This window comes from Anomaloglossus baeobatrachus, chromosome 4 (assembly GCF_048569485.1).
Source record: "Anomaloglossus baeobatrachus isolate aAnoBae1 chromosome 4, aAnoBae1.hap1, whole genome shotgun sequence".
Classification (NCBI taxonomy): Eukaryota; Metazoa; Chordata; class Amphibia; order Anura; family Aromobatidae; genus Anomaloglossus; species Anomaloglossus baeobatrachus.
The window spans coordinates 164,523,549-164,536,324 of record NC_134356.1 but is presented as its reverse complement, the minus strand read 5'-3'; the positions used below and the strand labels follow the sequence as shown (position 1 = coordinate 164,536,324).

At 49.9% G+C, this 12,776-nt stretch overlaps 1 protein-coding gene across 1 annotated transcript in view; it reads right to left on the bottom strand.

Moving 5' to 3' along the window:
- Nucleotides 1-12,776, bottom strand: part of LOC142302343 (ranaspumin-like) — a 190,348-nt gene that overhangs the window by 74,271 nt on the left and 103,301 nt on the right. The window contains exons 7-8 of the mRNA XM_075343404.1: nt 9,575-9,622; nt 2,999-3,043 (exon numbers count right to left, since the gene is read on the bottom strand). Of these exons, the coding sequence (XP_075199519.1) occupies nt 2,999-3,043; nt 9,575-9,622 (93 nt within the window). The remainder of the gene's footprint in view (nt 1-2,998; nt 3,044-9,574; nt 9,623-12,776) is intronic.

The following is a 12,776-nucleotide window of genomic DNA, read 5'->3' as shown; positions in this document are numbered from 1 at the left end:
TCATCATGGAGTTGGTGCTCAGGTTAAGAACATTTAAGCCTCCCTTCAGGCTCTAATAGCACAGCATAAAAACCACTTGTGTCTCATCGTCAGCACATTGCCTTAAGAAACACCATGCCAGGAAGCTCCTTAGAGCTGGGTTTGGTGTGCTCAGTTCGTAGGAACTGTGGGCATTAACAGCCAACATACTGGCTAGTTGCCAGCCACTGTGCTTTTGCACCCTGCTCCCTCGTATGCTGTGCAACTGGGGCAGTGTGACCACTACCTCTTCCTCCGAACTGCAGATATCAGTTGGATGGCCTTGACTTTATATGGGGTCCAGGACCTCATCATCTCCCGCATAATCTTCCACCTACTCTTCTCCCCTGCCCTCCTTGACAGTCTGCACATTGTAGAAAACCTCAGGAGTTGGCACCTGTGTTTCGTCATCATCATCAGAAATTTGCTGAGTGGTCAGTTGACCATATGCACTAGCCCTTCCATGTCCTCATTCTCAAACAGAGCGAGTGGTTGAGCATCAGTGCAGTCAATCGCTTCCACTTCAGGGACAGGTCCAGGTGGGTGGCCCAGGGAACTTCAGCCAGCAGAGTCATCAAAAAGCAGAAGTAACTTCTGCATGAATTGGGGCTCAAACTGCTTGGCTGATTTGAAAGGGGGTGATACAGATGTCCATGGGCCACAGGTGTAAACTTTGCATTTTCAGTATCGGCCAGGGTGGAAGACAAAGTGATAGAACTAGAGGCACTCTCAGCCACCCAATCTAAAACAGCCTATACTTATTCTGGTATCACCATTTATAAAGAAGTACTCAGGCCTACAAAACCAGAGAAAAGTGTTTCATTTGGGTGTGTAGCAGGCAAAGATTGACCCCACGTCCTCTCCCTACAGCAGCTCCACCACCTCTGCCACCAGCAGCACCATGGCCACATCCACATCTCCTATTTGGTGCGCTCTTCATTCTTTACACCCCAAAAATGTGTAGAATATTAAATGGCCTGTATACAGAGAGAGAGGGCCCAGCACAGTATTACACTGCTTATATGCAGAGTGCTCTCACAGGGCGTGTTTTCAGAATGCCTCAACAGAGCCAGTTTAAAGAGTACCCCCACAGATCATTTTTACAGAGTGCTACCACAGAGCCTGATGTAGTGTACCACCATAGAGCCTATTTTCAGAGCACAATGGCAGTGCCACACGTGATCCTTTGGTTATAGAAACCGGGTCACATGGTGGCCAATCACAGCCATGCTAACACTTAAGCGGGCTTTACACGCTACGACATCGCTCAAGTGATCTCGTTGGGGTCACGGAATTTGTGACGCACATCCGGTCGCTTTAGCGATGCCGTTGCGTGTGACACCTATGAGCGATTTTGCATCGTCGCAGAAACGTGCAAAATCGCTCATTGGTGACATGGGGGTCCATTCTCAAATATCGTTACTGCAGCAGTAGCGAAGTTGTTCCTCGTTCCTGCGGCAGCACACATCGCTCCGTGTGAAACCGCAGGAACGAGGAAGCTCTCCTTACCTGCCTCCCGGCCACAATGCGGAAGAAAGGAGGTGGGCGGAATGTTCGTCCCGCTCATTTCCGCCCCTCCGCTTCTATTGGGCGGTGGTTCAGTGACGCTGCTGTGATGTTGCTGTGACGCTGAATGAATTGCCCCCTTAGAAAGGAGGCGGTTCGCCGGTCACAGCAACGTCGCAGGTAAGGTAAGTAGTGTGACGGGTCCGGACGATGTTGTGCGACACGGGCAGAGATTTGCCCGTGTCGCACAACCGATGGGGGCGGGTACACACGCTGGTGATATCGGTACTGATATCGCAGTGTGTAAAGCGGCCTTTAGCATGGTTGTGATGACTAAGAATGTGCCCACAGCTGAAAACCTTGTTGTTTGGTGGCGATGCAGCCTTTCAACAAACTTTGCTCAGCAACCAAACTAGAAGCTTGAACCGAGACTTCCATGATGAATACATGCTCGTTGCCTGTGCAACGACCACTGAGTTGTCCGAATTGTTACCAGTGCTGATTACTGTGTGGCCACCCTGCTGGATCCCGAATGCAAGGACAACATGTCATCCTTATTTCCTTTACTGGAGCATGATAGGAAAATGTGGGAATACAAGGGCACACTAGTAGACACATTACTGATGATGTTCCCACCTAACAGCGGAGCTCAGTGGAAGCACAAGGCAGAGGAGGAAGTCACCAATGCAGCTGTGGCATCAGCACCACCTCAAAAGGGAGGATTAGCCTTGCTGAAATATGGAAAAACTTCCTCAGCATACTACAACATCCAGCACCAACGACTGATATTGTCCGTATTAGGCTAGTTTCACACTTGCGTTGGATGAGATCCGTAGCATTGCATTGTGTGACGGATGCAACGAATGCGTTGCATATAGTGGCACAACGGATGCTACGGATCGTACAAAATAACGCAATCCTTTTATAGGTTTTTTTCCTTGACTTTACACATCTGAGCATGCGCAGTTGTGTAAAGACGGATGCGTTAACGGAATCCGTCAAATGACGGATTCTAACGGAATCCGCCACTATAGGCGTCCATTATAAAAACAACGGACGCCGACAGAATCCTGCAGGTTGAGTTTTTTTGAAGTGCAGAAAAACGCTATATGCAGCGTTCCATCCGCGGATGCAATGCAAGACCATCCGTTGCTATCCGTAGCTAATAGAAGTCTATGAGGAATATAATGGTTTCCTGCAATGGTTACCGTAATTCCTGAAGGCTGCGGATAGCAACGGAAGCCGTCCAACGCAAGTGTGAAAGTAGCCTTTGCAGGAAGCAGCGTTTCAACAACATGATGGCAGAGTATGTGTCACATTCTTGGAAAATACCTTTAACTGGGAAAATGTAACAATTTTGTTTATAATAATAATAATAATAATAATAAGTTTAAATATCCAACTAATAACAATTTTCTGCCAAATATTAGGTAGGACATTATAAAAGTAAATATTTTAAGTAAAACCATCTTACCACAATATTTTTCAGATCCTCAAGAACAATGTCTTTGTTATATCCCTTAGAAAGTATCATAAAAATATGAAATTTATTAAAAATGATGGAGACTTATGCATAGTATAAAAAAATTCCTACCATAAGCATTCAGCTCTAAGCCAAAATAATGTAAACTCCGTTGGCATGTATGTCTTATAGATGTGAATCCCATCTCTTGTTGGTGAATGGAAAGAGCTGAGCATGAGTGACCAATAGGGATGATCGAATACCAAAATATCCGATTCGACAAATATCTGACGAATAGGTCGGCACTATTCGACAATGTAAATCTATGGGAAACTCGAATCATTTCACGTTGGACCTAAGGGCGAGCTGTGGTGACTGAGGAAAAGGCTGAAATGGATGGGAAAAGGCAGAAACAGTATGGGCACAGCCTGTAGAAGGTGCATAACTGCATTTCTGGTGTCTTGAAATAACGTGCTCAGAGCAGCATGTGGCGTTTACTTAGTCGCCAGAACAGCTCTCAAACCAAAGTAATCGCTTTTTTGACAAACAGAAGACAGGTCTTTTGGTCTCTCTCTCTGTCTGTCTCTCCCTCTTCCCCTCTCTCTCATACTCACCGATCACTGACCGATCAGCGGCGCAGCACTGCACAGCTGACACACTGCTCTGGTGGCTTCTCCAGCTTTTTAAAATGCCAGCCGCTCATTATTTCATCTTGTATTCCCTGCTTTCCCTGCCCACCGGCGCCTTTGATTGGTTGCATTCAGATGCGCCCCCACCCTGAGGGACAGCTGTCTCACTGCAACCAATCACAGCCGCCGGAGGGCGGGTCTATGTAGTGCATTAAAATAAATAAATATTTAAAAAAAAGGCATGCGTCCCCCCAAATTTTGATACCAGCCAAGATAAAGCCACACGGCTGAAGGCTGGTATTTTCAGTATAGGGAGCCCCACGTTATGGGGAGCCACCCAGCCTAAAAATATCAGCCAGCAGCCGCCCGGAATTACCGCATCCATTAGATGCGACAGTCCCGGGACTCTACCCGGCTCATCCCGAATTGCTCTGGTGCGGTGGCAATCGGGGTAATCAGGAGGTAATGGCAGCCCATAGCTGCCACTAAGTCCTAGGTTAATCATGGCAGGTGTCTATGAGACACCCCCAATGATTAGCCTGTAAGTGAAAGTAAATAAACACATGCACCCGAAAAAATCCATTATTTGGAATAAAAGACGAAAAAAACCACCCTCTTTTACCACTTTATTAAAATCCCCAAATACCCCTCCAGGTCTGTCATAATCCTCACGAAGTCCCACGACGCAATCAGCTCTACTACATGAAGCTGAGAGGAGCGGCCGTACAACACTGCCACTCTCTGTAAGCTCCACGGAGCAACTGAAGTGAGTCGCGTGATCAGCGGTAACGTCACTCAGGTGACCCACTGCCACAGCTCTCAGGTGGAGGACTCCAGCTGGCCGTGGGTCACCTGAGTGACGGCACCGTTGATCGCGTGACTTACTTCAGTCACTCAGGGGATTTGCGGTCACCGGTGAGTCCTTCACCTGTGATCGCAAATCAGGCCGCGGCACACAGAGCCGCACGATGGCAATGAAGTCGAGTGAAGTTCATCCGAGTTCATCCTGATCGTGCGGCTCTGTCTCGCAGCCAGCCATGCTGTATGGGAATGTAGCAGAGCCGAGTGGGACCGCACTGTCAAAAATGCATTCAAAACGCTGATCGGGAATGTTTCCACTCACTGACAGCAAGCAGAAATGGTGGGGAATGTTTCCATTCAATAACAGCAAGCAGAGATGATGGGAAATGTTTCAATTTATTGACAGCAAGCAGAGATGATGGGGAATGTTTCTATTTATTGACAGCAAGCAGAGCATAGAGGATGGCTGGCTGCGAGACAGAGCGTGTTGGGGAATGTTTCCATTCAATGACAGCAAGTAGAGATGATGGGGAATGTTTCCACTCACTGACAGCAAGCAGAGATGGTGGTGAATGTTTCCATTCACTGACAGCAAGCTGACATGTTGGGGAATGTTTCCATTCACTGACAGCAAGCAGACGTGTTGGGGAATGTTTCCATTCAATGACAGCAAGCAGAGATGATGGGGGAATGTTTCCATTCACTGACAGCAAGCAGAGATGATGGGGAATGTTTCTATTTATTGACAGCAAGCAGAGATGATGGGGATTGTTTCTATTTATTGACAGCAAGCAGAGCATAGAGTATGGCTGGCTGCGAGACAGAGCCGTGCGATCAGAATGAACTCGAATGAACTTCACCCGACTTCATTGTCATCACGCAGCTCTGTCTGTGTGCCGCGGCCTGATTTACGATCACAGGTGAAGGACTCACTGGGGACTACAAGTAAGCCGCGCGATCAGCAGTGCCGTCACTCAGGTGACCCGCGGCCAGCTGGAGTCCTCCACCTGAGAGCTGTGGCAGCGGATCACCTGAGTGACGGCACCGCTGATCACGTGACTCACTTCAGTTGCTCCGTGGAGCTGACAGAGAGCGGCGGTGTTGTATGACTGCTCCTGTCAGCTTCATGTAGCAGAGCTGGATGCGTCACCGTACCTCGTGAGGATTACGCTGGACCTGGAGGGGAATTTGGGGATTTTAATAAAGTGGTGAAAGAGGGTGGGGTTTTTTTCCTTCTTTTAATCCAAATAAAGGATTTTTTCTTCTGTATGTGTTTATTTACTTTCACTTACAGGTTAATCATTGGAGGTGTCTCATAGACACCTGCCATGATTAACCTAGGACTTAGTGGCAGCTATGGGCTGCCATTAACTCTTTATTGCCCCGATTGCCACCGCACCAGGGCAATTCGGGAAGACCCGGGTAGAGTCCCGGGACTGTTGCATCTAATGGATGCGGCAATTCCGGGTGGCTGCTGGCTGATATTATGGGGCTAGGGGGCTCCCCATAACATGGGGCTCCTCATCCTGAGAATACCAGCCTTCAGCCGTGTGGCTTTATCTTGGTTGGTATAAAAATTTGGGAGGACCACAAGCCGTTTTTTTTTAATTATTTATTTATTTTACTGCACTATATAGACCCGCCCACCAGCGGCTGTGATTGGTTGCAGTGAGACAGCTGTCACTCAGCGTGGCGGCGTGTCGACTGCAACCAATCATAGGCGCCGGTGGGCGGAGGAAGAAGGGAATACGAGATGGAATAATGAGCGGCCGGCATTTTCAAAAGAGGAGAAGCCGCCAGAGCAGTGTGACAGCCGTGAAGTGCCGTTTCGGTGATCGGTGAGTATGAGAGAGGGGGGGAGAGGGAGAGACAGACAGAGAGAGACCGAAAGACCTGCCTTTTGTTTGTCAAAAAAGCGATTTATAGAGCTGCTAGCAGCTACTGGACACTGTGTTCAGCCCTTACAAGGACTATTTATTAGTTGTATCTAAGAACGCTGTCCCGCACACAATACAGTCTATCAACATTGCCAGCTCCATATGGCTGTGTGTTCACAAAATGGTCGCTGGCTTATATAGCCCCTATGACGCTGTGCGGCTATGCCGATCACAGTAACAACACAACAAAGATGGCTGCGGCGTTACTGTGAAGGCAAACAACATCAGATGTGTTCATTGGCTGAAAAATGTCGCCAGGAAGTCAGAAATGAAAATGAAAGTATCGGAGCAAATACCATATTAGCCGTCGGATAGCGAATACCTTGAATACCCCATTATCTGTTAGATACCGAATAGTGGCAAATACATTTGCTCAACCCTAGTGACCAACTCTAAGTTCATAGCGGCAACCAGTTGGGAACATCTACACTAGAGAATGATCCTACAGGACACATGTCCTGTAGATATGCCATTAAAGGGAACCTGTCAGCAGGATATGGTAATGTAAAGACCTGGCTGTAAAGGCGCTGTAATGCAGATTGCATTGACTCTTGTTGTTCTTTTATCACCATTTGAAGTTTTTTGCTAATCAGAGTTCGGTGCACAGGAGCCGGACTCTACACTATGTGATTCCCCGGCCACTCTGACTGCCTCCAGTCTGCGAATGACTTGCTTCTTCTGTTTGGGATATCAGCAGTGATCTGTCTTTCACAGACCGGAAGAGGCTGGGAATCACAAACAGGGAGGAGAAGACCCAGTGTACATTCTAGCTACTCTGCACTGATATCAATTTAGCAGAAAACTTCAAAGACTTAAGCGGGCTTTACACGCTACGACATCGCTAATGCGGAGTCGTTGGGGTCACGGAATTCGTGACGCACATCCGGCCGCATTAGCGATGCCGTTGCGTGTGACATCGATTAGCGATTTTGCATCGTTGCAAAACAGTGAAAAATCGCTAATCGGCGACACGGGGGTCCATTCCCAATTATCGTTACTTCAGCAGTAACGAGGTTGTTCCTCGTTCCTGCGGCATCACACATCGCTGCGTGTGACGCCGCAGGAGCGAGGAAGCTCTCCCTACCTGCCTCCCGGCCGCTATGCGGAAGGAAGGAGGTGGGCGGGATGTTACGTCCCGCTCATCTCCGCCCCTCCGCTGCGATTGGGCGGCGGTTCAGTGACGTCGCTGTGACGCCGCACGGACCGCCCCCTTAGAAAGGAGGCGGTTCGCCGGTCACAGCGACGTCGCCGGACAGGTAAGTATGTGTGACGGCTCTGGGCGATGTTGTGCGCCACGGGCAGCGATATGCCCGTGTCGCGCAACAGATGGGGGCGGGTACGCACACTAGCGATATCGGGACCGATATCGCAGTGTGTAAAGTAAGGCTACTTTACACACTGCGATATCGGTCCCGATATCGCTAGTGTGCGTACCCGCCCCCATCTGTTGCGCGACACGGGCATATCGCTGCCCGTGGCGCACAACATCGCCCAGAGCCGTCACACATACTTACCTGTCCGGCGACGTCGCTGTGACCGGCGAACCGCCTCCTTTCTAAGGGGGCGGTCCGTGCGGCGTCACAGCGACGTCACTGAACCGCCGCCCAATCGCAGCGGAGGGGCGGAGATGAGCGGGACGTAACATCCCGCCCACCTCCTTCCTTCCGCATAGCGGCCGGGAGGCAGGTAGGGAGAGCTTCCTCGCTCCTGCGGCGTCACACGCAGCGATGTGTGATGCCGCAGGAACGAGGAACAACCTCGTTACTGCTGAAGTAACGATAATTGGGAATGGACCCCCGTGTCGCCGATTAGCGATTTTTCACTGTTTTGCAACGATGCAAAATCGCTAATCGATGTCACACGCAACGGCATCGCTAATGCGGCCGGATGTGCGTCACGAATTCCGTGACCCCAACGACTCCGCATTAGCGATGTCGTAGCGTGTAAAGCCCGCTTAAGGCTATGTGCGCATGTTGCTTAAATACATGCAGTTACGCTGCGCTTTGTAGCGCAGCGTAACTGCATGCGTCCTGCGTCCCCTGCACAGTCTACGGAGATTGTGCAGGGGCCGTGCGCACGTGGCGTTTTAGAGCACAGCGCTTCGGCTACTGCCGAAGCGCTGCGTTCTAAAAAGTGACATGTCACTTCTTCCGTGCGCTTTGCCGGCAGCTTCTGCTCTGTCTATGGCAGGAGCTGCAGGCAGAGCGCATGGAATCGGCTTTTTTTTTTTTCACTACGGACATTTCTGCAGCGCACATGTGCTCTTCAGATCGCTGCAGAAATTTCTGCAGTAATGTACGCAACGTGCGCACATAGCCTTATTCTTCTTCAAAAACAAACTTCTTGTACTTAAAGAAGAACAACAAAGTGGATTTCTTCTCCAAGGGTATAAATTTAATCAATATTCCATCTCCATTAAAGCCATTTCTTTACTTCACATTACAACATCGTGCTGACAGTTTCTCTTTAATGCCTAAGGGCCGCTTTACACGCTACGACATCGCTAAAGCGATGTCATTGGGGTCACGGAATTTGTGACGCACATCCGGCTGTGTTAGCGATGTCGTTGCAAGTGACACCTATGAGCGATTTTGAATCGTTGCAAAAACGTTCAAAATCGCTAATCAATGACATGGGGTCCAGTCCCAATTATTGTTGCAGCTGCAGGTACGATGTTGTTCGTCGTTCCTGCGGCAGCACACATCACTTTGTGTGACACCGCAGGAACGAGGAACCTCACCTTACCTGCGGCCGCCGGCAATGAGGAAGGAAGGAGGTGGGCGGGATGTTACGTCCCGCTCATCTCCGTCCCTCCGCTTCTATTGGCCGGCAGTCACAGCGACGTCGCTAGGCAGGTATGTGCGTGTGACGCTGCCATAGCGATAATGTTCACTACGGCAGCGATCACCACATATCGGCCGTACGACGGGGGCGGGTGCTATCGCGCTTGACATCGCCAGCAAATGCTAGCGATGTTGCAGCGTGTAAAGTGGTCCTAAGATGGGAAAAACTATTTAGCAAGTTCAGTTCCCATATTGTTAAGCCTATATTTACCTCTAAGCAAAATGTACCACTAATCTACCCATACATCAGTAATAGAAATGTAAGTTCCAACACCAGAAATGTAACACAGAATATCTTATGAAATCATATCAAACTAATGCTGTGAACATTTCTTATATTTAAATATTATATCATATATCAACATTTAGTTTACTTACCAGGCATGCCTGTGTTTTCAAGTCAATAACAAATTTTGGGATATCTACCTGGAAATAAAATAAGACATTATTTTTCATCTGACTATAGATATGGAAGGTTCTTTAAAGGGAATCTGTCAGCAGGTTTTTACTATGTAATCTGAAGACAGCATGAGTTAAGCCCCCGTCAAACACAGCGAGATCGCTAAAATGTCACAGGTTTTGACGTATCAGCGACCTCACTAGCAATCTCGCTGTGTGTGAAAAGCAGCAGCAAGTGGGCCCCTGCTGTGAGGTCACTTATCATGACAAAACGATCAGGACCATTTTTTACTCGTTAGTCTCCCGCTGTGCTGCACGCATCGGCGTGTTTGACGGCAGGAGACCAACGAGCATCGGTTCTGAGTGTGCAGGGAGTCGTCATTACACGGGTCGCTGATTTCTGATCGCTGTGGAGATTTGCCAGATTGACAGCTCACCAGCGACCATGTAGCGACGTTCCAGCGATCCCTGCCAGGTCAGATCACTGTTCAGATCGCTGGTCCGTCGCTACGTGTAATGGGACCCTTAAGGGTGCTTTACACGCTGCGACATCGCTATTGATAGCTAGCGATGTCATGCGCAATAGCACCCGCCCCGTCGTTCGTGCGACATTTGGTGATCGCTGCCGTATCGAACATTATCGCTATGGCAGCGTCACACGCACATACCTTTTTAGCGACGTCGCTGTGACCGTCGAACAATCCCTCCTTCAAGGGGGAGATGCATTTGGCGTCATAGCGACGTCACTGCGGCGTCATTAAGCGGCCGCCCAATAGCAGAGGAGGGGAGGAGATGAGCAGCCGGAACATGTCGCCCACCTCCTTCCTTCCTCATTGCCGGTGGACGGCAGGTAAGGAGATGTTCGTCATTCCTGCGGAGTCACATGTAGCGATGTGTGGTACCGCAGGAACGACGAAGAACCTTGCTACTGACCATACAACGACTTTTGGTAAATGAACGACGTGTTACAGACCAATGATTTTTAACTCTTTTGCGATCATTTAAGGTCGCTCCTAGGTATCACACACTGTGATGTCGCTAACAACGCTGGATGTGCATCACAAAAACCGTGATCCCGACGATATATCGTTAGCGATGTCGCAGCGTGTAAATGGCCCTTTAGAGTTTAAAACACAGATAACAGTGATGTGTCTGTAACGCCCTGGAAAGCCAGGTAGAGGTACACATAACACCCATCCCACAAAGGGATAAATCAGCCGACCTGAAACCCTAGTCACCCCCCTCAGGGAAGGACAGGCACACCAGTGGGCGGGACCAGGTGGTAAGGGAACGCCCACCTAGGGATCTGGAGAACCCGGGGCGGGAAAAACAGTCAGATAAGTCTAGAGTCAAGTTCAAAGTGGAGTGGAGGAGGCGAGCTCAGGCAGTCAAGGCCTGAACTGCAAGCTGACAGGTGCCAGGGTTGGAGCCCTAACACCTTGGCTAGGTGGCAGACAGTAGCCAGTGCCAGCAGGAGATGGGAAGATGGCTGCCGGGGATCCGAGGTGGACCAGGACAGGGTTGTAGGCCGCCGGTGCCGACACCGGAGAACCGACCCGGAAACTGTGCACAGAGAGGGTACTTGGACCCTGAAGCCAGGACTGGCACCAACGACCTAGCCAATTAACCAATTGAGGGCAGGATTTTAGGTCCTGTCCCAACTTAAGTCCCAAAAAGTAGACAACCACCCACAGAGAGGGATAGGGCAACCGCCATGGCCCGTAGATCCCAGGGGTCAGCGTCAGACGGGAGCGGACTCCCCGTGTTACACACCGGGAAGTCTATCTTAGAGCAACACGAAGTGCAGAGGAGAAAGGCATTGACTACTAGTCCGGGTGTTGGACCTGAAACACCCGTCTGCGGCAGCCAGCCACCATCACCTTGGTTTACCACAGGACTTGTGTGCTTTATTCGATCGTGAGTAACACCCCCGGCCTGACCGGGTGCGCCGGCCCCTGCAATCACCATCCTCAGCATAGAGACACTGGGCCCTAGGACATCCATCCCTACCCGTGGAGGAGTTAACATCCAGCTGCAAGCCCAACGTCCCCGGGAGCCACCGCAACGGCAGCGGTGGTGCTACACCTCACCACACACCGTGGGTGGCATCACAGACATTTTACAACCAATCCCGTATAAATACGTCCCCTTTTATTCGGAGTGTCCGCGCAACCCCCGGGTCCAGAGAATTCCTCGAGTCGTACCATAGGTCCGGATCCGAGCAGCACCCGCTGCTGGCACTGATTAAGCATTGTGCCATTTATTTACTCACAATGATAGTTTTAGCACAAGGACCTCATCATTGCTTGGACTACAGCTAGTGAGAGCCTGGTGTGGGTGTAGTTAGCATTCTCAGCTCTGATTGATACTGCATCTAAAAATTCTGCTTGTGTCACACCTGCTGCAACCAGTAAACTAAGGGGCACTTTGCACACTACGAAATCACAGGTGCGATGTCAGTGGGGTCAAATTGAAAGTGACGCACATCCGGCGTCGCAGGCGATATCGTAGTGTGTAAAGCCTTTTTGATACGATTAACGAGTGCAAAAGCGTCGTAATCGTATCACCGGTGTAGCGTCTGTCATTTCCATGATTTGGAAATGACCGAAGTTACAACGTTGTTCCTCGTTCCAGCGGCAGCACACATCGCTGTGTGTGAAGCCGCAGGAGCGAGGAACATCTCCTACCTGCGTCCTGCGGCTCACGCCAGCTATGTGGAATGAAGGAGGTGGGCGGGATGTTTACGTCCCGCTCATCTCCGCCCCTCCACTTCTATTGGCCGCCTACCGTGTGACGTCGCTATGACGCCGCACGACCTGCCCCCTTAATAAGGAGGCGGGTCGCTGGCCAGAGCGACGTCGCAGGGCAGGTGAGTGCATGTGAAGCTGGCGTAGCGATAATGTTCGCTACGCCAGCTATCATCATGATATCGCAGCTGCGACGGGGGCGGGGACTATCGCGCACGGCATCGCAGCATCGGCTTGCGATGTCGTAGTGTGCAAAGTGCCCCTAAGTAATAATAATGTTGGATACACATCACTCTGTCAAAATAGTGTGGGTACTGGAGATAAAATGCCACTCCTTAGTCAATAAAAGATTAATTAAATCTGCCACTCTTTAATTGCAGTGAAAACTTGATTGGTTGATAATAGCAATCAAGATAAACGTAACATATCAGTCT